This window comes from Alosa pseudoharengus, unplaced genomic scaffold (assembly GCF_046254945.1).
Source record: "Alosa pseudoharengus isolate Yale_2024_CS ecotype anadromous, Long Island Sound unplaced genomic scaffold, YU_APseudo_1.1 YU_APseudo_1.1_scf_5, whole genome shotgun sequence".
In the NCBI taxonomy this organism is placed as follows: Eukaryota; Metazoa; Chordata; class Actinopteri; order Clupeiformes; family Clupeidae; genus Alosa; species Alosa pseudoharengus.
This window is the reverse complement of record NW_027468837.1, coordinates 15,528,932-15,556,604: the sequence shown is the minus strand read 5'-3', so window position 1 is coordinate 15,556,604 and position 27,673 is coordinate 15,528,932. Positions and strand designations below refer to the sequence as shown.

At 39.9% G+C, this 27,673-nt stretch overlaps 1 protein-coding gene and 2 long non-coding RNA genes across 9 annotated transcripts in view; 1 reads left to right on the top strand and 2 right to left on the bottom strand.

Moving 5' to 3' along the window:
* Positions 1-10: 10 nt before the first annotated feature.
* LOC143103628 (uncharacterized) lies at positions 11-14,710 on the top strand. Of its 4 annotated transcripts, none has more exons than XR_012982919.1 (10): positions 11-30; positions 347-366; positions 631-650; positions 922-941; positions 4,006-4,221; positions 4,706-4,878; positions 4,982-8,215; positions 8,529-8,590; positions 10,962-11,035; positions 12,176-14,710. It is a non-coding gene; the product is annotated as an uncharacterized LOC143103628 (long non-coding RNA). The 4 variants fall into 4 exon arrangements; XR_012982921.1 differs by lacking the exon at positions 11-30 and having other exon boundaries at positions 306-366; positions 4,982-5,092; positions 6,202-8,215; XR_012982920.1 differs by lacking the exon at positions 11-30 and having other exon boundaries at positions 306-366; positions 4,982-5,114; positions 6,202-8,215.
* On the bottom strand, positions 3,095-10,953 carry LOC143103629 (uncharacterized). Of its 2 annotated transcripts, none has more exons than XR_012982922.1 (5): positions 9,867-10,953; positions 6,739-6,773; positions 4,018-4,213; positions 3,712-3,823; positions 3,095-3,624 (listed from the first exon to the last, which is right to left on the bottom strand). It is a non-coding gene; the product is annotated as an uncharacterized LOC143103629 (long non-coding RNA). The 2 variants fall into 2 exon arrangements; XR_012982923.1 differs by having other exon boundaries at positions 9,149-9,923.
* Positions 14,711-19,612: 4,902 nt separating the features above from the next.
* Positions 19,613-27,673, bottom strand: part of ndrg3a (ndrg family member 3a) — a 48,589-nt gene continuing 40,528 nt past the window's right edge. For 2 of the 3 annotated variants that reach the window (XM_076267376.1, XM_076267378.1), the window contains 3 exons: positions 27,299-27,350; positions 26,966-26,983; positions 19,613-21,154 (listed from right to left, as the gene is read on the bottom strand). In XM_076267376.1, the coding sequence (XP_076123491.1) occupies positions 20,985-21,154; positions 26,966-26,983; positions 27,299-27,350 (240 nt within the window). In that variant the 3' untranslated portion in view covers positions 19,613-20,984. The remainder of the gene's footprint in view (positions 21,155-26,965; positions 26,984-27,298; positions 27,351-27,673) is intronic. The other variant, XM_076267377.1, reaches the window with a different exon arrangement.

The following is a 27,673-nucleotide window of genomic DNA, read 5'->3' as shown; positions in this document are numbered from 1 at the left end:
ACTTACCCAGCACTGTGTGGCTTGGATGAGGTGAGTCTAAAACATTGAAATGTCTGGTCAGTCAACAGGTTATACCAGAAGGATTGGGTTAAAGTTACAAACCCAGGGTATATGTAGGAATCATAGAGATGAATTTACTACCTTTTACTACCTTTTTTGTCACAGTTTATAATCTGATTTTATTTTTCTCCATGCCTTACCTAGCGTCATGTAGTTTGCACGGGGAGGGTCTAAAACATTGAAATGCCATGTCAGTTAGTAAGTTAAAACAATGGGGCTTGTTTAAAGTTATAAACCCACGTCACAGTTTATAATCTGTGTTCATTTTTCTCCCTGATTTACCCAGCACCGTGCGGCTTGGACGAGGTAAGTCTAAAACATTAAAATGTCATGTCAGTCAACAGGTTACACCAGTGGGATTGGGTTAAAGTTATAAACCCATATCACAGTTTATAATCTGTGCTCATTTTTCACCCTGACTTACCTAACATCATGTTGGTTGCACGAGGAGTGTCTAAAACATTGAAATGCCATGTCAGTTAATAAGTTAAAACAATGGGGCTTGTTTAAAGTTATAAACCCACATCACCGTTTATAATCTGTGTTCATTTTTCTCCCTGACTTACCCAGCACCGTGTGGCTTGGACGAGGTAAGTCTAAAACATTAAAATGTCATGTCAGTCAACAGGTTACACCAGTGGGATTGGGTTAAAGTCATAAACCCATATCACAGTTTATAATCTGTGCTCATTTTCACCCTGACTTACCTAACATCATGTTGGTTGCACGAGGAGTGTCTAAAACATTGAAATGCCATGTCCGTTAATAAGTTAAAACAATGGGGATTGTTTAAAGTTATAAACCCACATCACAGTTTATAATCTGTTTTTTTTTCTTTTTTTTTTTTTCTGACTTACCCAGCACTGTGTGACTTGGATGAGGTGAGTCTAAAACATTGAAATGTCTTGTCAGTCAACAGGTTATACCAGAAGGATTGGGTTAAAGTTACAAACCCATATCACAGTTTATAATCTGTGCACATTTTTCACCCTGACTTACCTAGCATTGTGTTGGTTGCACGAGGAGTGTCTAAAACATTGAAATGCCATGTCAGTTAATAAGTTACACCAGTGGGATTGGGTTAAAGTCATTATACATAATATATATATCTATATATACACTATATTGGCAAAAGTATTGAGTCACCTGCCTTGACTCCCACATGAACTTAAGTGATATCCCATTCTTTATCCATAGGGTTTAATATGATGTCGGTCCACCGTTTGCAGCTTTAACAGCTTCAACTTTTCTGGGAAGGCTTTCCACAAGATTTAGGAGTGTGTTTAAGGGAATTTTTGACAATTCTTCCAGAAGTGCATTTGTGAGGTCACACACTGATGTTGGGCGAAGAGACTGGCTCTCAGTCTTCCTGTTCCAACATCAGTGTGCACCAATGCACAAAGTAAGGTCCATAGACATGGATGACAGAGTTTGGTGTGGATGAACTTGACTGGCCTGCACAGAGTCCTGAGCCAGTCATCTCATCCAACATCAGTGTGTGACCTCACAAATGCGCTTCTGGAAGAGCGGTCACAAATTCCCATAAACACACTCCTAAACCTTGTGGAAAGCCTTCCCAGAAGAGTTAAAGCGGTTATAGCTGCAAAGGGTGGACCGACGTCATATTAAACCCTACGGATTAAGAATGGAATGTCACTTAAGTGCATGTGGGAGACAAGGCAGGTGACCCAATACTTTTGGCAATATAGTGTATGTAGGACTCTTACCATCCTCTTCCCAGTTCAGCACATCTGCCGCTGCCCTGTAGCTGTTGCGAACATCTGTAAACAAGTAGTTAACCCTTAGAACCCTAAGCTGTTTTTAGGGCATTTTCACTACCTTTATTCATAAGGATTTATTCTGGTCATTGTAAGTGCCACACACATATATTATATATTGTTTTTTTCAGGAGAGTTTAGGCTATTCAGATCTGCCATCATTTCATGTATTAATACTAGCATTGATTTTATTTTGATTTTTAAAGAATTAAAATATAAAAAGTGTATTATAAAAATTCTTATATTTCGACATGTATCTGCCCACAGCAAGCTCACAGCTCTACATGCATTTCATGTGTGTGTAGGGCAGACTGTCCTGAATCGGGCAATATAATTGCCATGTTGGAGGGATACTCTGGGGCTGAGCAATTTACAGAAATATTTGCTGTGTGATTTACGGAAATAAATGCCATTTTTTATTTAGTGATGAAAAATGACCTTTCTGCGCTCCATATCTGTGACACGAACTGATCTGACCTGACTTGACCCGAGGTTGCGTGTTAGCCTGCGTGCCTGTGTGTATGCAGTCATAATAATTCTCAACTCTTTACTGCATTGCCATGAACAAAGTAAAGGCAAAAAAGGTGTTTATTTGTTGAAATTGGGATGCAATGTGAGCCTTGAATTGGATGCCATGCAGGAATTTGCTAGGATCTCAAAACCGGAATATGAACATGCTTTGCCATAGAGAAACACATGATAGCATTGGATTATAAACATGCTTTGCCACAAGAACAGACAAAAACGTGGGGTAAGTCCAGCTATATGAAGTTATTATTTTGCTGTCACTTCATCTGTTTTATAACCCAGAAGGATGTACTTGGTATCAAATGATAGCTCTGAGTCTCCTCTTTCATCTGACATGCGTGGCATATCTATGCGATCACGGGTCCGCGAGTAATTCAAACGAGAGTAATGAGTGTGCAGCGTTGGTTTGTGTACATGACGTTATTATTTTGCAGTCACTTAGTCTGGTTTTATAAGCCAGAAGGATCGATAAACATGGTACCAATGGATAGCCCTGTGCCCCCTCTTTCATCTGATATGCTTGCCATATCGATGCGATCACGGGTTCGCGAGTAATTCAAACTAGAGTAATGTGTGTGCAGGTGAATGCAGAGAAGTATAGACTGTAAATATGATGCAATTTGATTTAATTTCATGATTTTTTTTAATTTTCATACTTGATCGTACAGACAAGTGTGTAGTCTCGTTGGAAAGCCCCACTTCTGCTCTGTCGTGCAATAAAGGTTTCATCTCGCTGCGATGAACCGTTCCGGAGCAATGTAACAGAGAAGAAAGGGTGTGTTTTTTGACGCACTTTGCGTCAATCGGGTTCTAAGGGTTAATGGATCATTCCGTGTTAAATCAGACAAAATCCAAGAAAACGGATGCTGCACTCTGTCAGATTTCGTTCAAAGTTTGTCTACCTAATATTTAGGTCCAAAAACCAAGACCTGTAAAGTATTTTTTTTATTTTTTTTTTATGAAATTCCAATGTTTTCCAAAAATGTTCACCCTTGATTTTTGTATAATTTTCACTCTCAGAAATGCCTAATCTTGGAGGCTATGTTTGGGCATTAATATCGTGAAAATTATTATTCCTCGCCTGCCCAAACTTTGTAGGGCAGAAGACAGACATGTTCCCGTTATGATTGGACCGTTAAAAGATTGTACTGCATGGCCATTAGTTTTAATGTAGTTACCAGGAGATATAATTTGCGGCCGCTTCTCAAATGCTTCTCGATCCTCCTCATACAGGTTTGGACTGTATTTGCGATTAGGCCTGTTAAAGACAGACATGTTTAACATCATTGCTCCAAATTATGTCATCACTGAGTCTGGAAAAACATTACCTGCCATTATAACTTACTTCAGTTTTCTTTTTTTCGGATACACAGTTTCCGTTTCTGTATCTATATCAGATGTTGCACAGTCCGGGTCGGTTGTTTTTTTCAGGCATTGCCGAGCCTTCTCATAGGTGTCTGAAACACAATTGTAGAGACACAACATGCAAATAAGACATTCTGCTTGTGCAAAATTCACAATTGAATTGAAAATGACAGTTCTTGAATTTGAATTGAGGTCAAAAACAGGATGAAGAATTACAATTTGAATATTAATTATAGGAAGTACAATTGGTAAGCCACAGGTCTCTGTTTTTCAGATATTTACTCACCACAAATGGCAAGGCAACGGACATCCTGAAAGATCTGCCAGTCTAAGGCGGGCAGTGTGCGCTGTCTTGCCGCCTTGGTCGCATCACGAGGGGGCCAGGCACATTTGCCCAAACCCTCCCAGGAATGTGGGACAATTGCTGTCCCTTTGTCCGCAAACTCCACAACCTTCCAATGATGCTCCATGGTCAGTCAGTACTGTTAAGGTAGGGTTTTTTTTTTTTATTATTTTAGACTGTGGATAGCATGCAGGTCAAAGTCAGTCAAGTCAAGTCAAGTCAGAACAGATTAGCAGTGAATTGCAAACAGTATGGATAGTGAAATTAGATTATTTCTCAACATTTTTTTTTTATTTATATATATATATATATCTTGGAAGTATGGAACCTATATACACTGGGCCTGGCTAGTCTTCGAAGGCTTGCCGGGCTCGAGGCAAATGTTGAGGCAGAAGGCAACAGATTGCTGCACTCAAACATGCCCCCTCCCCAGAGTTACCTTCAAACACAAAAAACTAAAATAAAAAAGCAAAGAAACAAACAGTACTCTGATGGAAGGACAGGGTCCAGCTGAGGCACTCTAACTACCCAGAATTCTACCTCTGCAGTTTTACTAATCTGTTTGCATTCACCTATCTGTGTTTGTTTGTTTTTTGTTTGTTTATTTTTTTTATTTTTATTTTTTTTATAGGGGGTACATCTCTAAATAGAACAGTGGACAAGAGGAATTGCTATGAGAGCATCTCCATCCTCATAAAGGGCACACTTTCTGGCAATCTGTGATATCTCACAAACTCTGTAGTTGCTCTGCAGGTTTGATACCTTGTAGCATCCAAGGTATGAGGATTGACAGGGATAATCGAAGTAAGTGCCCAATGTACTGAATTTATTATATACGATAAAGATTATATTGTTTTCTCTAATTATGTTTTTTACAATAACTATGTCACTGTTGATCTGTACACAGTTGTCCCCCAGGTCTGTGGAAATGGTGACCTCCTGCATTGAAGCCTTTCTGAATTGCTCTGCTGTTCTGAAATTTGGAAGCAATGGACCACTGTGATGTCTTTTATGCAGGGTAACTGAGTCAGTGGGAAAAGGTGTGACTGACACTGGAACCTCTGACAGTCTTTTTACTACTTGCTGTAGTGGCTGATTTGGTTTGCGCACCATTTTTTTTAATTTGCCTAAGCAATTTTCAAAAGGAAAGGCTGAGATGTTGTCGAGACACCCAAACTGTCTATATTCATTGGTTAGATGGACAACCTGGTGAACTGAAAAGACTAGTTCTTGTCTACCATACAACTCTTCAAAATGTTTCACAAAGCCTAGAAGGACCTCTTGTGCAAATTGAAGTCTCTCCTCTGGCAAACATGGGGTCAGCAACAAAAACATGCCAACGGAGAATAGCATAAAGTTATCATAAACGCCATCTGGCATACAATTTCGGAGCACCACAGGACCCGTATAAATCATGAATTGCCTTAATTCTGTCGCCTTCCAGCGGTCTAGGTCAGATAACTCCCGTGGTTTGCGTGAAAATTCGGAGGGGGTGTGGGGTCTTAAGTATACTAACTTTTTAGAAATGTCTGCAACTTTCCTGTGAGGTAGTCTTGTGGCTAGATTTTTTCCCCTCAACCAAAATTGAAGCAGCTTTTTCATGACTCCCAGGCAACAGAGATGCATATAGTCTAGTGGAAAGGCAGAGACCATATTTACTATGCCAGTCAAAGGGCCAAGTCGCTGCTGCAAGTGGTGCTCCTCGTCAGCCATTTCCCTGAAATCTGTATCCGTTCTGAGCTTGGCATGACTGTCAGGGTATGTCATCTTGTTGTGCCATTCGCCGCTCTGAGCGCACTTGTCGCACCCCGAATAGCCATTGTGTGCTTTAATGTTTTTGACAAATGCCCTGGCTGGGGCATCGCACACAAAGGCTGACACCACTACATGTAACACTTGCCCTTTGTGCTCAATACCAGACCTTAAAACCTGCGTTAAGTCTTGCACCAAATCACCAAGGTACTCAAATACGCTTCCCGGCTTGCTCATTCCTGAGAACAATCCTACCACGAATGGGTTTTTGGTGTAGTCACAGTCAATTAGACACAGTATGGGCCAAATTTGGGTTTTTGTACTTCTAAAAAGTGGGAGGCCATCAATGTTTAACTGTAATTTTATCTTTTGCAGGGCACTTGATACTGTTAGGCTCTCTAATTTTTTTTTTATGGAGTTTGCCAGGCCAAAATGAAAGTATTCTCCATTACAAATTTTCTTAGTGGCTACCTGGGTCTGAGTCCCTAGTAATGTCCTCCCATCTTGTGGGAGGTTCCCATGAAACACTCGCAGGATGGACAGAAGGGCACACAGTGCAACGTGAGACACTGCAAATCGTACTGCCCAGTCTTTAAGTTGATGGATGAGCATGCAGTCAGAGTCTGTGTCATCGGAGTCAGTCGAGTCTGTACTGTCATTATCAGCACAATGATCGGATGTGTCAGAGACTGTTGGGCTAGCAGGACAAGTCATGGACACCTGATCTAACCCTTCCCAATCTGGTCCAACAGAATCATTCCCAGCATGGTCAGGTTCCATGTAAACATGGTCAGGTTCCATGTGATTTTGGGAACTGACAGTTTGTTCATACTGTCGAACAATGTCCTGCTCTATGTGTTCTGTCAGTTGTGCAATTTTGCGTCTCTTGGACCAAAGAGACGACATGCCTACCACTATTGATGTCAGGCAGTTGACCTCCAAAGTGTCTGTAATGGGAGAGAAAAGCCAGTTAAAAAATGCCATTGACTGAGAGAATGTTATACGATGAATGTAGGCCTCATGCCGAAATGTTGTCATAAATAAAAACATTATTTTGGAGCCAGAGTCTATGGCACATCTCTTCCCTCTAATTATGGATATGTATTATAACAGTTTGCTGTAATGGCAGTGGCCCTTGAAAAAAAATATGTTTTGATATGCAGCGCTGCACTATGAAACCCATTATTTTCAATGGTTTGTCTTTGTTGTGTATAACGTGAACCCCCTACAATAACCATGCAATCAATTTAGCAGTACCCAATGTATTATGTAAGGGAAGCATAGGACAGGAGGGTCTCATGTTATGTTAGATCAATTTTGGTCATGGTACAGACTAGAATGTATTAGGCGTACTTTTCTTCTTTTTTTTTCGCCTAATACATAATTTACTTATGTAATTAATTCAGTATATTTCAATAGGAAATTTACTTCCGAAATCTTCAGCTTTGAGTTTGGAAAGTCCATCATACATATTTTTTGTCATGTGGGGGCATAGACAAACAAAGTGCATTAACAATCGGAGGTCCGGGTTAAGTTTAAGTTTTAACTTTTTCATGTAACTAAAAACATCTTTGCAAAAGTGCCACATATGGTTATATTGTAGAAGACCTCTACAATAATGATATGAGAGTAAAGTGGATTTAATGTAATACGTTTTTACTATAATTATATAACCAAGACTTTTGAAGTTTGAACCTTGAAAACAAAGGTGTTGGTTACATAAAAGTAAGAAGAACATTCAAAAATGTTATGTCGTTTTGCTACAAATTGGAAAAAAGTCAGAAGAGCCACTTCTTTCAAATGCAAATTTAGTTGAATGGGCCTGCTGCAGGCTAGAGGACTGAAAATCCTTGGATTTTCTTTTATTGTATTTACGAAACAATACATCTTTTTTTTTAATGTATATATATATATATTTGAAAACTAGAAGTTTCTAATGGTGTCACTTATGTGTTTCTAAGACAAAAACTCGCAGAGATTGAGATGTGTGTTTGGAACAGTTTTTCAAAAATCCAGGGGGGGATTTAAACTCCAGGGGTTAAACTTGGTTTGGTGCCCTGTGTGGCATGGAGTTTTGTAATGTAAAACCAGCACTTGCTTCATTGCACTAACGACAACTGATTTAGCTTTCTCTGATTGGGTGTAGTATATTAGATGATTTGTAATTGGTCAATTTTTGTGCATACGTCACATCTGGAATTCGCATTCTTCAGATTTGCCGCCACACACTCATTCCCACGGTAATTTTACAGAGGTAGGCTCATAGACATAATAGCAATGTGTTATGTCTATGGGTAGGCTGCCATGTGGCGTTTTTCAAGACCAAGTTCACAGAAAATATATATATTATTTGACTACACTCGACGAATTATGTTCACCGATTGTGCAGGTAAGAGTACAGCGTTAAGTTTTTAAATGTATTTTTGTTTTTAGAAATCGGCATTGTTGGTTAAACTTAATGTCACCATAGCTTGCATATGGCTAACGTTAGATATTGTTAGCCGGTTGGGTAATCCTTGATTGAACTGGTAATGTTAGCATGAATGTGCTTAGAGACCACATTCAGTATTAGCTAATATTTATTTGTGCCGTGGTTAGCTAGCTAGCTTACTAAATATTAAGAGTTTGATCATTTTGGTTGATACGTTTTTCATTTTAAGGTTTATGGCCTAAGGCTAAAGTTAATCATCTGTGTTTATCAGGTTGATGCAGCTAAAGACCATGACTAACTTAACGGAAGCTGATTGACTTGGATATACCTGAGGTAAGTACTTCTATTTACTGGTTAACGTTAGTTAAGACATTAACATCGATAGATTGTTGACATGTCCATGGGGCTGATTCCGATAGCCAGTTGGCCCCCTGATAGCCGTTTGAATTTACATTAACGTTAATGTATAAGCAGTAACAATCGGAAGGCAGCAGCTGCTTGAATGTGGTTGGCCGCCACTTTGTTTTGTTTCAACCCATTTCTGATAATTCTGGGTAGTGCTAGCAGCTAGAAGCTAGTCTTCGTGGTGATGAAGTTTATGGGATTCCGCTGTTACTTGCAACAGATTGCGACTGTTGACTTTTGTGATTCTAGACGCGCTGTGGTTACGATGAAGGTTAAAAAGAACAACCGTTTTTCATGACATTTATCTACATGTCATGTTCTATTGGATACCGTTGGGTAAAGTCGATGTCAACAATAATTTAACATTCATTAACCAATACAGAGTGCTCGCGCAGGAAAGGACGGTCCACTTGAACTGCTAACGTTAACGTCAGCTGCTAGCTAGCGCCAAGTTTGCTAGCCTCGGTTATCGCCACCGTCACTCACCTTTCAGGTCTTCAAGACGAATCAAATCTAATTAAACTAATCCTACTACCTACTCTAAGCTTATCCACAATATATATTTAACTAAACTAAACTATTCTAACAGATAAGCAAATATTATAAAAACTATACAAACGAACAAAACGAACAAACACGTAAAAGGTGAATAAAAGATAAATATCTAAAAATGTAAGTTATCTATCTAACTATCTATGTATCTATCTATCGAAACTATAAACTAAACTATACTATATCTGAAAAAAATATTATTTAAATGTCAAACTATCTATCAAATCTATCTCTCTATCTCTCGCTGTCTTGTCTCTCTGTAAACCGCCAACATCTGCACAGATTGACGGTCGTCAGGGACGGCTGGTTGACAAGCACGCGACGGTTCGTGCATTACATGTCAGCAACATATGTCATGAATCCTATAACATATTATAACACTGATTGGTCCGCATGGATATACAATCAACTAGAAAAAGTCAGAATGTGAGATTGTTGAAACTCATTAATTGTATGAAACGATTAGCCATTGCTACCCTGGAAATTCAGAGTTCTCGCGAGAGCATAATTTGAATTGTCTCTGCAAGACACTCTGGCATCGAGTAATGATACCAGTTGCTCTTTCCCCGTTGCAGCATTAGCTCTAAGCTGCTATAATTAGCTCACAGCAGCCTTTAAATAATGGCATACATGAACTTGCATGAGTACTTACACGTTGTATGGAATCTCTGGGTCCAAACTGGCATCTTTCAGTCTGTCGTCATTCTTGTAGGTATGTAGGTGTACTTGAAATTTCCTGGTTGGTTTGTTTTGTAACTCATAAATTCAGTCATTAAATGAGTTTTGCAAAGAGAGATAGATAGAAAGACAGTGTGAGAGACGAGTGAGGTATGCTGTTATGATGGACTGTTTTGTGTGTCAGTGCATTGGGTCCTCAACTCTTAGAGGTTTCAGAGGTGGCGTAGTAATTTGCGTGTGTGTATGTGTTTGGCTGAGTCTTGCAATAAGCTGTCTAACTATGGCATAATATGTATGCTATCTGAAGGCTACTTGGCAGAATACTTGGCACCATGTCAGGCGTGCCCTATTCCCCTCCCCACAACTCTGTTGAACTCCTCTTCAGTGAAGAATGTAGCTGTCAGCTGTCAAATGATAATGTATCTGTGTTTGGTATCATTTTGAATGTTTCACTGTGAGAAGTAAGAGGGTCTAAGTTGGAGAATTGTATATTAAGTGTATATGGTTTTTCTGTGGTCTGGGAGAAAATGGTTTGTGTTCTGATGAAAAACACTCCCACCACCTTTGTTGTTGATAAGAGATACCCTGTGGAGGCCCATGCTCTTTTCGTATGTATAGTGTCTATATGTTAATTTCTGATGTGGAATTTTACAAGAAGAACCCTCTGTTCTGAGTGGATAGGCAAGAGGTTACACTGGGAGACTCTGTTTCTGAGAGCTCCAAGGTGAGAGTAGCTTAAGATATGCTATAGAGGTCTCTGCTTATCAAGACTTCCACGAGCGTGTAGGAGATTTCTGAATTTCAGAGCTCCAAGGTGAGAGTAGCTGAATCTAGATGTGAAGGAGCTAAGGGGGGGTTTAGGACACGCTTGCACGTCGTGCCTAATGACGTAACAGTGTAAACTGTGGGCTTACTGCTTAATGCTATGACCTGTGGATTCTTAGCGTTTGCCCTTTTTTTCTAATCAATAATACAGTCTATGAATGACTATAATAATCTGGTTTAGTGCTGTAGTAGTATTATTCTAACAAATAATTTTGTCTGTCTTTTTTCTCTCTCGCTCTCTCAGCCTGTACCTTCTTCAGAAGCCCACCACACTTATCCTGTATGATGACATGGTTCAGCTGTTGCTCAGATCTTCAGGTGAGTCACATACCTTTCTGACTTTCTATCTTTTAGCCTAATTTGCCTTAAATGATCAGCTCTGGAGTCATTGGAATGGTTATTTGACTTATTTCGGGTTGAACACACTGGGCGAGTTGACCAATCACAGTCTTTTGTATAAAGTTAAAGCAAACACATAGCCTTAATTCTCAAAATAGGTTTCTTTGTGAATGTTGATTAACTACTGACATATTCTGCTCCACATTTTCATAGTCTAATTCTGTAGGCCTATAGAGTTAATTTAAATGATTGTCTTTGAAATATTGCTTGAAATAATGGTGGCACAGGGCTATGTTTGTACTACTGACTCCCATCACATTTTCATGGCCTAGCCTTATATAGATAGGTTATTGTTCAGCTTTTTTTACTACTCTTTGTATACTGAAAAAAACAACAACATGTCATTGTCAAAAAGTTACTTTTGAGAGTGCGGATTAAATACTGGACATGTATGAAATATTGCCGTTTTTACTTAGTCTCCCTCACATTTGCATCTCTACTCTTACTAGTAGTAACCAAACCCATTCGATTTACTTAATGTTGTACAAGAACAGAATTTTCTGTTATTTCATTCATATGCATGCCAGGAGAGGTGCGACGTTGGTCTTGAATTTCATATACAGTGGTCTTAAAAAAGTCTTAAAGTCTTACATTTCAGATTCAAAATCCTGGGGGTACCCTGTGATATATATTTGTGATTTGCTATTAAAAAATTCCTCGAATACAAGTCAACTCCTATTTCCACTAGTAGGAACATTTTAATGTTTAGCGATTTCAGACACCCCTATTGTGTACCGTACCATTTTTAACCACTGTGGCGCTAGAAGCAACGAACGACTTCAGCAAGTGTCAATGCCAGGTCGGTGGCACTGACAAACAGAAAGTCTCCAGGCTCGTGATCATGCTCATGAAAAGGCAGACTGACCGGTTTGAGGAATGTTATAAAATATACATGCTAAAGCTGTAGGGGAAGCTCTGTAGAGAAACCTGCAAGTGTAAAACAAGCGTAAACGAAAAGCGAAACTGGCGAAGAAATTGCCAAACCTGCATAGTTTCCATTGAATTGTAAATGGTAAAACACAAGGTTACTGATTGTATGTTTCTCTTTTCACTGAAAAGCCCAAGGACTTAGAACATGAAGCCAACGAAGCCAACGAAGCAGACGAGGACTCAGCCCAGAGACACCAAATGGAAAAGCCCATTGCAGTAATCAACTACTGGAGATGAATGCATGATTACATTTTTTTTTTCTAAATCATGTTTTGACATTAGACTTCTACTGGCTTGAGTAGGTGGGGAAACATATAGTCTAATAGCCGTTTCAAGTCTGGCACCAAATCACCAAGGTACTCATGACTGTCAGGTAGGGGTGTAACGATATTTTAACACTATTTTAAGAAATCTTCAGTGATGACCTAGCCTGGCTCTGCCCTCCTACGTACTTCCGCTCAATTTGCATTTCCCTTCAGTACGAGGTCTGGGTTTGAGGTGTATTTGCGGGTTTTCTCCGGCAGAAAATCTGCAGGTCCAATCAACGAACAGAGGGAGTAGCTGAGAATGATGACGTTGAGGTCGTGCGCTAGTTTGAGCCAGACATACGTCACGACCAAACGTTAGCGATTGGTTAGGCAGATCCAAAGTGGCTCTGGGCAGATCCAATAGTTTTAAACTTCAACAGAGTACTCGTCTTCAAGGAAGTTAACGCTTGGCAATGGAAAAAGTCCAGACTCTCTGTACATTACGAAATGTACGAGAGTCTGGTAGGACCAGGCTAGTGATGACCTGTATTACAGTAAAGATAGCCTTTTGTAGACAGTCACAGAATACAAAACAATTCAGGAGATGAGGGGAGAGATTGCAAAGTTATCACAGGAGGTCAGGGCTCTGAGAAGAGAGATGGGGAACAGAGAGTCAGAAGGACCATGTGCTATAAAGTTTCCCCTGAGTGACACGGAAGGGTTTGACCTGGCAGAGACAATACTGCGGGACCCTTCTGAAAAAAAAAAAAATGGTACGGCTTACAACTGTAAGGGCAGTAAGAGTTAGAGGGAATGACTATAAACCCACCTCTACATTTTTTTTCTTGTAAATTTAGACTTCTACTGTGGCTTGAGTAGGAGGGGAAACGTATAGTCTAATAGACTGTCAGGTAGGGGTGTGACGATATTTTAACACCATATTAAGAAATCTTCAGTGATGACATGTATTACAGTAAAAATAGCCTTTTATAGACAGTCACAGAATATTAATAACACAGTGTTATTTGGATAAGATCCAAACATATGTAGTACTGAAATATGTATCTATTCATGCTAAAGTGAAGGTATTCTGTGTATTAAGGTAAGCATTAAGACCAGGCACCATTTAAGCCCATTTGCAACTTTGAAGTCAATTGTTTGGTTTTTTTGTTGTTGTTTTTTTTTAAGAGGGGCCTGTCGAATGCTATTCATTATTTTGTCCAATTATACAATTTCTTAATTATGTCAATTTTTATCATTCACATTTCAGTCAATCACATTTGTCAATATTAAATGAAGCTCGCTTACGTGCAGTCTCAAGGAGGCTCAGATAAAGTCGCTTCAAAACTTTCAAAACTGTTTTTGAACCCCTCAGATACCCATCTTTTAAACTATTTTCAGCCACTGGCTTAGTAAGTATGTTCATATTATGTAAAGTGGGAGATTATTGATTTTTTTCCCTGTATAACCAGGTAGTTCTTTGTAATTTTTTACTATTTATATGGAAAGATGAGTTTTGCTAGTTAGAGTAGTGAGCTTATCATTAGTCAATACATGTAGCCCTACTGATAGATACACTGCTTAAGGATTAAACATGTTGAGTATACACATTAAATGTTTTTCTGATTGATTTTACATAAATCTTCAAATTAAAACACAAATAAGGTTTTGGATGGGTGAAACATTTTCAAAAAATGCCTTTTTTCCAGCTAGCGTAAGCTAACTTTGAATAAGAATTCCTTGTTAATTCAGGAAGTTTGGCAAAAGAGGAATAACTATGATGGCAAATTTTAAAAGCATATTGAGGTTACAGGCACTTCTGTATACATTTGTTTCATTTAGTGAGAGCATATTTAACTTTATATCCCTGGTAGTCAGTGTGTTCCAATTAAGCCCATTTCATGTGTTTCAATAGGAATAATGAAATTTTGAGGTTTGATAGCTTTTTATTGCAGTCCTGTGTTTAGTCTTCGGCCTACTTAGTCATGTTTGTGGTGGTCCATTATTACAAGCCAAACATCAAATGCAAGTTCAAAAAAAATGAATTGTGTATAACATGTTACTGAATAATATGTGTTTACTACCTGAAGAAAAATACATTTTTATATTTGTGTAAATAAATATGGTTGTGGGCTTATTTGGAACACATATGGGCTTAAATGGTGAACTTAAATATGTGAACTTTTGGTGGGCTTAATGGGTACACTTACCTTACTACAATAAATAAAACTTTATTGTGATGTTCTTAAAAGGTGAATATTCTCTTGTAGCCTTTCACTGAGGTTTGTTTCTAGTCAGAAGTTGCAGTGTCTTCAAAAGGATGGACACTCATACTCTTTGGCCTTGAAGAATTTGTGTTATTTATGCTGAGATTTGTTAAGAGTATATGCAATAAAATGTTATTAAGAAACTGTCACTGAGTCCATTTTCTTGCCTCAAACACTACAAGTTAGTTTATTTTGCAATGCATGGTGCTCTTTCTCCATCCACAACCTGTCAACCCTTAAGTCGTGTGCCATTCCCCCCCTCCCCTCTATCTTGGCCTAGTTTTTCTCGTATATGTCTCATTCTCTCAATGCATTTATGAATAGTGTAATGGTTGTAATGGCATTCATTTTAAAGTCCATTCTAAAGTATGTAACCATCCCCATCATTTCAATTATATCTTGATTCAGTCAGCTACAGATGTAGGCTGTTCAAGTAGGTAGGCTATACTAGCAAGTTGACATTCCTGACAGTAAAGCAGACATTCAGTAATTTGATCATTCAATGTGTGAATTTGAGGTTGTGCTGTCGTTTTGTTGCAATATTGCCTCTTTATTCATTCATTCAACCTTTAATTATTCTCGGATGTGCATTGAGGGTAGCCCTCATTTTCAGTGAAGCCGAGATAAACAATAGATCTGGGAAAAACTATACACAGGTGATGTGCGTGCGTTAAGTACACTTTAGGTCCACTAATCCAGTTGCCAGAATCCGTTGTCGTCGCTTGTGCAGACTTGAACCAAAGATTGTTTATAAATCGTCTGCTTGAACGCTGTTTCGCTATCATCCACGTGTTGAAGTTACAACTATAATTCAACACAATTTCAATGTCTTTTTAACAACGTTGAATGACGTTGATAAAACAATGTTGATTCAACGAAATGCTTTCGACGCTCTACGACGGTTGCGAAATCAACCATTCATATCGTTGATTCACCGTTGAATTCCAGTCGTCTGACGGAAACCGACCAATCTGACCAGCAATCAACGTTGATTCAACTCTCCTTTGCTATCTGGGATGTATTCAGGGCAGGGCTGTACATCTTTGTTGCACGTGCTACAAAAATCATTCTTTGCGATGAATGATTTAGTACCAACGTTACACCGGTCAGATACAGTTTTGCTTATGGCTATACCGTGAGACTGAGGCGCTTTTTGTTTGTTCGAAGTGCGTGTTTAGGGTGTGAGAGGGGAGTCGATGTGCTTTGATTCCAGCTTGGTAGTTGTAGTCTATGGCTATGCGATTAAAAAACACGTGTGTGTGAAGTATCCAAACAATGATAACGCTTTCATTATGGCTGCTTTAGCCACAGACCTTGAGCTACTGTACAGTGGGTTGGGTTCCATTTAGAAGTGTCCACTTCATTCGCCCTTTCGGTGATTCAGCTACTTGAAATGTATTAGGCTACTATTGATATGCAAAACTATTAACTTTTCGCAAAGAGGTGGCAGCTTGATACTGTAAGGTGTAAGCCATTGGTTCCAAAGGAGATTTTATTTGGGTCGCCAGCATAGCCTAGTGACAATTTGTGTTGTGTAATAGGCCTAGCATAGGGCCTACCTTATATAGCTTATAGTTTGTTAACAGTCACGGTTTTGTCATAACTCCCTCTATGCATTTTTGCATTTAGAATAGCGGGGCGCCAGTGCGTGGATATCTCAAAATTAAACAATATTTCTATCGGGCGCCTACCATGGACTAGGCTGGGTGAAAATCAAAAGATTGCGTCAAAAGATTGAGCTTGGTCTGGTCTGGCCAGACTAACCATGGACCTCATAGTTGCAAAATGCAAGGGAACATGAATCAGCATATTATTTGAACAAACAATAACGGACAGTAACTCTTCAACTTTGCCCGTTAAAATGTGTATGAACAGTCTCGCAACGCATTTCATGAAGGCCCTTTTGGACATGTCAGTTATTTGCACCACTGGGTAAAACGGCATTTTGTTTTAGACTACTGGTATTTAATTTGTGCATTGACAATAAAGCTGAATATCATATGAACTAGATGACTAAACTTATGCATATGTAGAAGAAGAAACATTCACAAAAATCCGTGACATGACCTCTCTTCTTGATAGCTGTTGAAAACTGCATGGAACTGACAGGGATTGTTTTGTTTAATAATAAATAAATAAATAAATACATTATGCTGCTACCTTCTGCTTTTCCCAAATACAATGTAGCCTACAGGTGTACCTTTCATCAGTCTAGTTGCAATGGATGGACTGTGATGAACTGCCCTACTTGTGATTGTTTAGATTTTAAAGGTTTTATAACAATGTTGCGAATTTTTTGGCCCAGAAACAAATCTATTCACCTTTGCAGCGCCAGTAGGCTACTTTGTGTGCGGAATGTGTGCACACACACATTCCAAACAAGTATACACAAAAGTTTCAAGAGTGGGGGATGGAGTAGAAGATGGAGACAAATTCATTAATATGAGTTATTTTCACGGAATGGATGTACAGGACTGAGCGGCGGTCATATTTTGTACCGCTATGCGGTACATCTAGTTGTTATTGATTTTGAAACAATATGGTTGAAACAGTTTAGCTTAGGCTCAACTCTTACTGATGGTTTGAACAATAAATTGAATAGTTTATTTAAAAAAAAAAGAAACCGTGGACGTGAAACTACTAGCCTAGTTCTAACCCAGTATAAAAGTCCAGCTGACAATTCCATCGTGTATCTTGTTGGAGGACATAAACCTGAATGGTTGAAAATCAGCTACACACATAAGGTAAGTTCGTACATAGACTGTATGTAATTAATAGCAAAATGGATAACCATGAAGATGTGATCTGATGTTACATAGGTTGTCTCTCTCCCACAGTAACAGTAATATCACCCGGATCAAAGCATTCGCTGTGCCTACAGGTATTAATTGGCCTATGTACAAGTGCTGTAAGAAGGGTAGTTGTCATGTAAGGCACATACTATAATTTTATTATTGTTGCGGTTATGGATTGGCAAGTTACGTTGCGGTTACGTAATGAAACCTTCCACTTGCGACGTTGCCGCAATGTTGCCTGAAGTTGTTGTTAAGGACTTAACTTACGTTACGGTTACGAAACGGCACCTTTCAATTCCATGTTGCTACAACGTAACCTGATGTTGCAGATACGTTGGGGAGTTACGTTGCGGTTACGAATTGTCACCTTTCACTTTGCATGTTGTGGCAACGTTGCTAAACAGGACTGGTGGCGTCTGTAACTTACGTTACGGTTACGGAACGGCAATTTTCAACTCCACGTTGCTGCAACATCACCTGATGTTGCGGTTATGGAGTGGTGACTTACGTTGCGGTTACGAATGGTCACCTTTCACTTTGCAACGTTGCTGAACAGGACTGGTGGCGTCAGTAACTTACGTATACGGTTACAAAACGGCACCTTTCAATTCCACGTTGCTGCAACGTAACTTAATGTTGCAGTTACGGATTGGCAACGTTGGGGAGTGACGTTGCGGTTACGAATTCTCACCTTTCACTTTGCATGTTGTGGCAACGTTGGATACGACGTTGTGGCAATGTATTTTGGGTCATTCAGTTACATTGCAGCAACGTACTGGCAACGTAACTGTGCTAGCTGGGTATTGACAATTTATGTTGTAAATAGGCCTACCTTATAAGCCTACCTGTAGCTTAGGGAAGCTAACAGCTTTCTATTAGGATCTAGTTTGTTAGTTACAGTTTTGTCATAACTCCCTGATGCATTTTTGCATTTAGAATAGCCAGAGCGTGGATATCTCAATCGGAAAATTAAACAATATCGGGTGCCTATGGACTAGGCTGGGTGAACCCAGCCTGATCTGCCCGCTATTTATTTTTTGATTTCTTAAAAGATTGAGCTTGGTCTGGTGAAAGCCAGACCAACCATGGACCTCGTACACAATGCAAGGGAACATGAATCAGCCTATATTTGCACGAACAATAACGGACAACAGCTCTTCAACTTTGGCCCGTTAAAATGTGTATGAACAGTCGAGCGACGCATTTCATCAAGGCCTATTTGGACATGTCAGTTATTATTAGCACCACTGGTTAGATGTAAAACAGCATTTCGTTTCAGTTACTTAATTTGTGCATTGACAATAAAGTATCACATGAACTAAAGATGACTAAAATCTTATGTAGAAGAAGAAACATTCACAAAAAATCCATCCATCCAAAAATGACCTTTGTTTTTGATAGCTGTTGAAAACGGCATGGAACTGACAGAGATGTTTTTGTTTATAAATAAATAAATAAATAAATAAATAACATTATGCTGATACCTTTTGCTTTTCCCAAATACAATGTAGCCTACAGGTGTAAGTGACCTTTCATCAATCCAGTTGCAATGGATGAACTGTGATGAACTGCCCTACTTGTGATTGTTTAGAGATTTTAAAGGTTTTATAACAATGCTAGGCTACATCTTCTTTGGCTATTCTACAATCTATTCACCTTTTCAGCACCAGTAGGCTACTTTCTGTGCAGCCGCACACACACACTCAGGCATGCCAAACAAGCATACACAAAAGTTTCAAGAGTGGGGGATGGAGTAAAAGATGGAGACAAATTGAAGTGTGATTTATTTTCACGGAACGGATGTACAGGACTGAGCGGCGGTCATATTTTGTACCGCTATGCGGTACATCTAGTTTGTTTTGCCATGGTAACCTGCAGGAATCTAACTATCTTCAGCAACCTTCAGCCCCAATAGCCCCATCTACCATAATCAACAGTGCAGCATAGGTGAGGGCATTACTGGCAATTGGGTGCATAGCTTCAGACTGAGGTCTGAATGCATGCATGCCGAAATAATAACCTCCTCCTTGCATTAGTAACATTAACATTCATTATAGCTATCAAGCCTTCTGTTATGTTTGATGCTACTTCTTGCAAGTTAGGGTAATTGAGACTCAAGTGGTGTAAGTGCCCCTGTAATCATTATCATTTAACTTATCAATAAGAACAAAATGTGTAAAGCATCATTGTCTCAAGAGTCCAGAAGGCTGATTCCCATAGATGTGTAGGCTAAACAAAAATAGACAAACAAGCAGGACACATACATGGCCTAGCTTTTATTCAGTAGTAAGTTCAGTATAAATGGGTCCAATCAGCACACAGCGAGAAGCATCACTGATCAAACACATTTGCTACAGGCTCATCTAGATGACTTTTCCTCATATATATCCACTTCAGAGACATGACTGGATTTGATTGCTAAATAAAATCAGTACAATCTGAAACAGACAAAACAAATGATGTTGGTTATGGCAAAGGAAGTAGCCAGTGATGTGACGTGCAGAATGTAACTGGACGATGATGATGTTAGCCCATGTTTTCTTGGATATTATGGGGTTCTGCTACCAATTTGTTACTGTCAAGATGTGTTTTTTAATCCTCAATGAAAAGAAATGTTACATTCCACATACAGTAGCGTGTTGAGATGTGCTCCTGTGCAGGTTGTAGTATCACAATCAGAATGAGCTTTGACAAGCCTCTGTTGGGCCATGTGGAAGGTACCACTACGATCTAAAGTAGTGTTACACTTACAATACAGCAGCTTACAAACATTCTTAGTTTCTCAGTGAAATAATCAGAGCAGTAATTTTACAGTGCAGAACAGGAAATGCAGCACATTGGTAACTATGGCTACAGTATGCTTATGTGTTGCTACGAAACAGAAGACAGGTACTTGTCAAAATGAAGCTTGTTAGATTTACTTTGCCACAGAAATAAATTGTGTGTCAACCATGTAAAATGCTCGTTTAAAAACATTTTCTCTACATAATATGTGCATTGCCTGGCCCTATTTCATTGAGTGCTTTTCCTTGAAATACAGAGGTGACCACTGAAATGATAATCACAATTAACGAAATCTGAGGGCAAACCAACATCAAAAAAAGGAACATCAAGTCTTAAAAGGTTGGACAACACAGATGTAAATAAAAAAAGGAGCATTTAAAAACACATTTTTAAAAACACAGCCATAAATGATGACTGACAGATACATAAGACATGCAGACTGTAATGGATAATCAGACATGGAATTATTTGGTGGAAAAAGCACATAACTTAAGACCCTTTGTGTGTTTGTGTGTGTATTTATGTATGTGTGATTATGTGAGAGTGTGTGTATGTATGTGTGAGTGTGCATATATTTTTGTATATATACTCTCTCTATATATATATGTTTTTAAATTGTTCTTCTATCAGTCCCCCTGAATTTGTGTGCAGAGAGCTGATGTGTGTATATAGTCATATCTGTACGCATTTACGGAATATATTATCAGGTTTCATCACATTACATTGCCCCTTGTCATGGGGACCAGGGAAAGTGGGGACACACAACCGATTGAAAAGGTGGGGATGAGGGGGCCCACTCAGGGCAGTGCTCTGCCCGCCGAGGGGAGGGGGGAGGGCGGGAGGCCTAGCAAGAGACCTCCATGGTCTGGGGCCTGCTCTGGTTGTCCAGGCCCCCGGTGCCGGGCCCGTCCAGGGGACTGTTGAGGCTGCGCACGCGGCTGCTGTCCATGGAAGCGATGCTGGAGGAGGAGGTGGTGCGGGAGCGGCCCAGACGAGTCATCCCAGCAGATGGCACTGAGAGAGGGATAGAGAAAGGGAGGGAGAGAGAGAGGGAGGGAGAGAGAGAGGGAGAAATAAGGATAGGGAGAGAGAGGAAGAGCGAGAGAGAGGGATAGGGAGGGAGACAGAGAGCAAGAGAGATGAAGACACAGAGAAGGAGGGAGAAAGAGAGAGAAAGAGAGAGGGAGAGGTAAGACAAGAAATCCATTAATGGTTCATAGAAATTCATGAGGTTCCCGTTATTTGTGTAATAAGGAGAACAATGATCTTTGTCAATTTCCTCATTCAGCGCGAAATGTAAAAAAAAATATACATGATACATTTTGCCGGGGACAGTGAAAATATGCGACTGTGAGCATGTTTTCATTTGTGCAAGTTAAAATCTGATCCTTCTTCTCCCACACGACTCGGATGATACAAATACAAACAGCAAGCAACAGTCACGATCAGTAAAAATAAAATACTCAAACAGTTTCTTAATTTCTCAACCCACCTATAAGACATGTCAGCCAGCAAAAAATACTAAGCATGCAAACAAAAAGAACAAAAAAGACTAATACAGTAACATCAACAATAATCCTTGTAGTTAACATAGGAGCCAGCCAGGATATGGTTGTAATCCATACCAATATCTAAAAACATAAAAGCCTCTAAAGACTAAAAATGAAAATAGAAAAATAAGAAATAACATACATAAACACATATAAAGGCACACTTATACATCTTAAGTGGTTGAATGATTGAACAGGAAGCAGAAAAGCCAGCAATAATCTGATTGGTCTGTCTGAAGTGCCACTCTTCAGATGCTGGTACCTGATTCGGTGCTGAGGTGGCTGAGCAGTAGAGAGGGGACTGTTTGGATTGGAGAGATAGAGCAGATTCAGGTGGGTAAGGGAGGAGGGAGGAAGGGAAAGACAGTGATGGAGAGATAAGGAGTTGAAGACATGCTCAGCTTTATTGACAGATGGGAAACAAACACCACAGGTGGAACATCGGAGTGTGTGCATGTGTGTGTGTGTATCTGTGTGTGTGTGTGTGTCAGGGATGGAAATTAAATATTTTGTCCACCTGCCAATGTGGATGGTGGATTCTGGAGCCCAACGGTGGAGATCATGTAGAAATGTCCTACAATTGCAAAACCGGGTTACTCTGGAATGGCTTATTGTATAGGGAAATGCATTACACCTTTGTGTTCAGTAAGGTCTGCTGTTTATTTTGATTGAAGTTGAGTGAAGAGTTTGTAAGATATTCCACTGAGACGAATGGGCGTGTGAAGATGGGCGCAGAGCTGTATACAGAATAATAGCGAACCGTGTATCACAGCAAAAGTGCCTAGCATCGCTGAGAAAAAGCTCTTTCATGTGATATCTGTGTGATGAGTACTTCGCGAGTAGTTCAACAGAGAAGAATAGTTGAATTTGGACACACTTTGGGCCAGATGTACTAACGCTTCTGCACCTGCTTCAGGCGTATTTGTTTCGCAATGTGCGCATAAAAACATGGTGAGGTATGTACAGAGGTAAAAGTGCAGACTGCCTGTCGTGGGAGTTGAGAATGGCAATTTGCACTTTTCCGTGTCATGCATATGCATTCATGAGGGTCAGGGGTAAGTGGGAGTTTTGTGTAAAAAGATGCGAGGAGAAGCGTAAAATGCACTTAGGTATTCCCCTGTAGGTACGGAAACTGCCCATGAAAGCGCACATCTGTTTTGCGCTGAAATATTTCTGCCTTGTAAAAGCAGGTGTTAATCCAAATTGCAACAGAACTGCTATTCAGAGCACCAGTTTTGTGTCTTTGTACTATATCAAAAGCAACCTTAACGCTGAAATATTTCTGCCTTGTAAAAGCAGGTGTTAATCCAAATTGCAACAGAACCGCTATTCAGAGCACCAGTTTGTGTCTTTGTACTCTATCAAAAGCAACCTTAAAGGTGCTCTAAGCGATCTTACACAGTATCTAAGCTAAAACATTTTTTGTCACATACAGCAGTGGCGATTGCTGCTCTTTGGAACAGGGGAAGCTCTGATAAAAATGGTCAATTAAATTAATATTATTAAGGTGCTATATTGTTCTTTGAGGGCAAAAATGATCCCAAAACCCAGAATAGGCCAAACAGTAGGCTATAGAGTTGGCATGGCAGACATGGCATAATGTAGCCTACGCCGTTATATAGCGTGCTACCTAACTTAGCCTAAATACACAACAAAACAAAAGCAAGTCACAAACTCTGTAACTCCACATTACGGTTTTATTTACAGTATGCTATTTACAAAGACAAATAGAAACCGACTGTATTGCTCCCAAATTATGAGAATTTGAGCTGCAACTTGCCTTGCCTCTCGACTTCACCTGCCAACACTAACGGTACTGATCCACTTGCACGACACGACATACGCATGGGGTCGCGCTGCCTCCCTTCGTTCAGTCGTGTGTGGGCGTTTCGTTTAAAATGTCAGTTACCAGCTCATATTCAATTCGTTTTAACGTATCTTAAGTGTTTTTCCACAAATGGACCACAATTTTAGGCATGTATTTAACAGTATACAACACATTAATAGCCTAAACAAACTATGAAAGCCATTTTGAAATCTTGTTTTATTTAAACTACTCAATGCAATCTCAAATCCTCACCAGAAACACCAACAGTCTATATATTTATCCAAATCCTAGTTTCGTTTGTTTTATGGACTACTAGGTGGTCGTGGAAGAGATCGTTAAAACATTATTTGTCTTGTAAGCGGAACCAAAGTTTCACAGGCACCGTTGTGGTAGAACAAAGGACCTACAACCTCGTCCTTTCATTGGAGAGTCGCCTCGCGTTCAACGGATTCATTTGCATAAAGATGGGCTTCGTCCAGCTTTTTGACGCGCGACATATTTTCAAATGCAGCGCTGCCTTCCCGGAATGCTTTGCGGGCGCGTTAAAGTCGCTTGACGTCACCCATAGGACTAGAGTGGAATGCGACACGACAAAATGAAGGGAAGTGCTAGTGGATCTGTACCGTAACGTTAACGCATCCCTTGAACTTGAACCACTTCCTGTCAGATCGCGACATATGCTGTCAATCAAAAAGAGTCCAGCCTCTATGACGGTTCCTCCAATCATCATACAGAAGCTCGGCGTCCAGGCCATCCCATTGTCCCATTCACTCCCAGAGACGCCGGGCTTCCCTGGAAATGACGATTTTGTGGCCAATAAACGTGTAGCTTTTCTGTACTGAGATCAGCCCACTCTGTAGTGCCATTGAAAGTCCAGTCCGAGCGTCTATGGGTTTTTTGCATGGTTTTTTGATGGATCGTGTCGTCACAGCAATGTATTACGGGTGCGAAATCATGATAAATGACCGGCAAAACCTTATTGCTGAACAAACTAGCCATGAAGATGAACATGTTTTCAGCATGTTCTAGTTGGAATAGTAGGCTAGAAGCGGGTTGGCCATGGCGCTGATAACTCTACGTTCGCAAATGTACGTACATCTGGCCCTTTGTGTCTGTCTGCCTTATAGGTCTAAATAGCAGCGTGTCATAGTTTTCCGTGAAGGTGTGGCGGGCCGGTAGCCTAGAAATCTAGACGCACCCTAGCGGCAGCAAATTACATTTGCTTCCAGGGCTAGTCTAGCAACTCTCCGTTGGCTTGTGAGCTCGAAAAATTTAACTTCTATCAGGCCAATCAAATCGTGTATAGAGTCGTTAGGTGGACTTAACATAATGATTGGCTTGAATTCCCTGCTACTTGAAAACAAAGAAGATGGATGTTGCTGTTGGCCAACAGTGTGACATGAGTTAAGCTTGTTTTAAGATGGCAAAAGTTTGAACTAGCCAACTAGCTCCGCTGGTGGAAAAATGCATGGGACTCAGCGCTGTCCTATTGCGTGCAGAGGGAATTTGAAAGACAACCGATTATCCCGCCCCTCGGACTGAGCACTGCGAACGGTGAGTGCCCAGACCCTACATTTTAATGCCACTTCCAACTATTTGCGTGAGGACATTAGCCTGTGTGAAGATACACAGATCTTGCTAGGTTTATGTTTAAGCAGTCATCCTGAAATGCAGTGGCAAATGAAAGCATAGCGGCAGTTTCTTAATGGTAGTGTCAAAAAGTGAAGCGTTGAGCCTATGTTGTGTGGAAGATTGCAGCTCAATGATAGTTGAGGGGACTGTGTCTTTTAATAGGTTACTAGTAACATTACTTTTAACCGTCAGTAACTGTAAGTTGACCAAATTCACCCGCCAGTAGGCCTACACAAATTCACCTGCATTTGGCTAGTGGCGGGTGTTAATTTCCATCCCTGGAGTGTATGTGTATATGTGTGTTTGTGTGTGTGTGTGTGCATGTACAGGGAGACAACTCCGTCTGAGAAAATGGTGGGCTTGTGTCATTTCTGGTGAAATCTGGAAGGTGTTCCTGCTTTACCGTGAGAGAAGAGGAAACACCAGGTCCCTTTTTTCTTTACCAGGCCTTCCCGTCAGACAGCCACATCTAAGTATAGTCCCTCACACTATCAATATCAGCCTAGCTAGGAAGTGGAACGTTTTACTTAAAACACTTTTTTTAACTTATTTTGCCAAGGTAACGCTGCTAGCCTATTAAATGAGTAAATTACATTAACAGTATAAACTCACACATGTCCCTTCAAATATTCTATATAACTTGTCACTGCACTGAGGACATGACTAAACTAAAAGATCTCAGGGTGTACACTTCTGCTTGCTAAAGGAAGTGAGTCAAGATGAGAAAAACTGAACATCAGTGGCCAATTTTGCTCATAATTAAATCCAAAGACTCAACAGATATTGGTGATAAGAATAAAATCTTCTCACAACTCTGTGACTGACAAATCTGCTTTCAATGTGCAATCAAACCAAGTTATTTATTCAGTGACATCTAAAAGAGAATGGTCAGGATTATTCCTGATGTGCAAACGAGACAGATCGTGTGTGATTTTTACTGACAATTAAATGAGCATGACTATGTGATGACACCAACACATCTCATATCTCACAGATTATACCTACACATCTCTGTCAAAATCATGGACTGAAAGGAAGTTATGTATAAACAAAGAGGAACATTAACACCTTTACACATCAAAATATTGTAAATAATATGCTTTGAGAACATTATTATTTATTGGATGGAAGGCATTTTTTTTATCTTGTGTGAATGAGCATCTGATGCCAGCCTCTTTCCTTCACTAATCCTCTGTTGACATTTCTCCAGCAGAGTCCTCCACCCTGAAGGCTTTATAATGCCCGCCCCCCCCTGCCCTACCATGCGCGTCCCCCCCATCCCTCCCCCTTCAGGGTGCCCCAGCACAGGGCTAGCAGACCTTTGAGCTGCAATCCAAATGGAGGGGAGCCATGGGAAAAGAGAATGGCTTAAATGGGCAGCGCAAAATCTGCATTCGCCGTTCAATCATTCAACACTTGCTTTGTGTGCAGGAACAAATAAACACCATTCATACCATACATCTAATACCAGCATCATTTATTTAGTATGATGCCTTTCAAGATACTTCAAAGCCTGATATTACAAACACTAAAAAGTATATTACAACAGTGACAATGCAACTTCCCTTAGATTTTGCACAAATGCTTTTCATTGTGTTGTTTTTGCATGCATTCATTCAAATCAATTTGGGCTGTGGATGCGGCCATAAGACTACAACACAATGCTCATCAAAAGGAAAGTTACATCTTACATTGTTGTGTTTCGAAAAACGGAGGCACTAGGCAAACAAACACAGCACACTCTCAACAGGCAACTGCTCTACAGAGCTTATAAATGCAAGTCATGCTAGGAAACGTGGTGGTTCTCCTACTTACAGCTGGGGCTATGGACCACTGTGGAGACGAGACAGGAAACAGAGTTAGAGGCTCCAGACTGCGTGATGGGAGTGACAAACAGCACTTTCTCTATTAGCGCAGTGCTGGCTGCACTCCAGAGCTTTTCATTGCGGTGGTTGACAAAGACTGAGGCGAAATTGCTTCAAAAGCAGCGCTTGCTTTTCACACGAATCGTAACTCAACTCAATCCATCAGAAAAGAAATACTGCTTGGCTAAAGAATTGTTGTCTGGCAGCAGGAAAACTAGATGCTACACTAAACAAGTTTGAAAGTTTTGTTTGGAAAGCAAAATGAAAAGTTTTTTTTACTTACTGTAGCCCATTCCCTGGACAAAATATTTGAAGGCCTCTGCCAGTTTACCAGGCTATAGTAGAAGGAGAAGGAAAAATGAAATTACTGTTAGTTTACAAAATTGCTTTTTATTTTTGTAAATATTCAATATATCAACAATATGTCCTACAGATATTTTGGTAACAGAGAAAGGCATTAAGTGCTAATCTATTCTCAAAAAAGGCCATACTTCTACCAAAACAAATATAAATATAACTTCTCTAAAGTCTTGGGGTATACGTTGTTAAGGTAATACACTGATTCTGAAAAATTTTGACTGGTTACGTTTCCTGAAAATGCATTTCAGTCAAGACCAATTTGTCAAAGAAATATTTTATTACCATTTGTATAAAGATA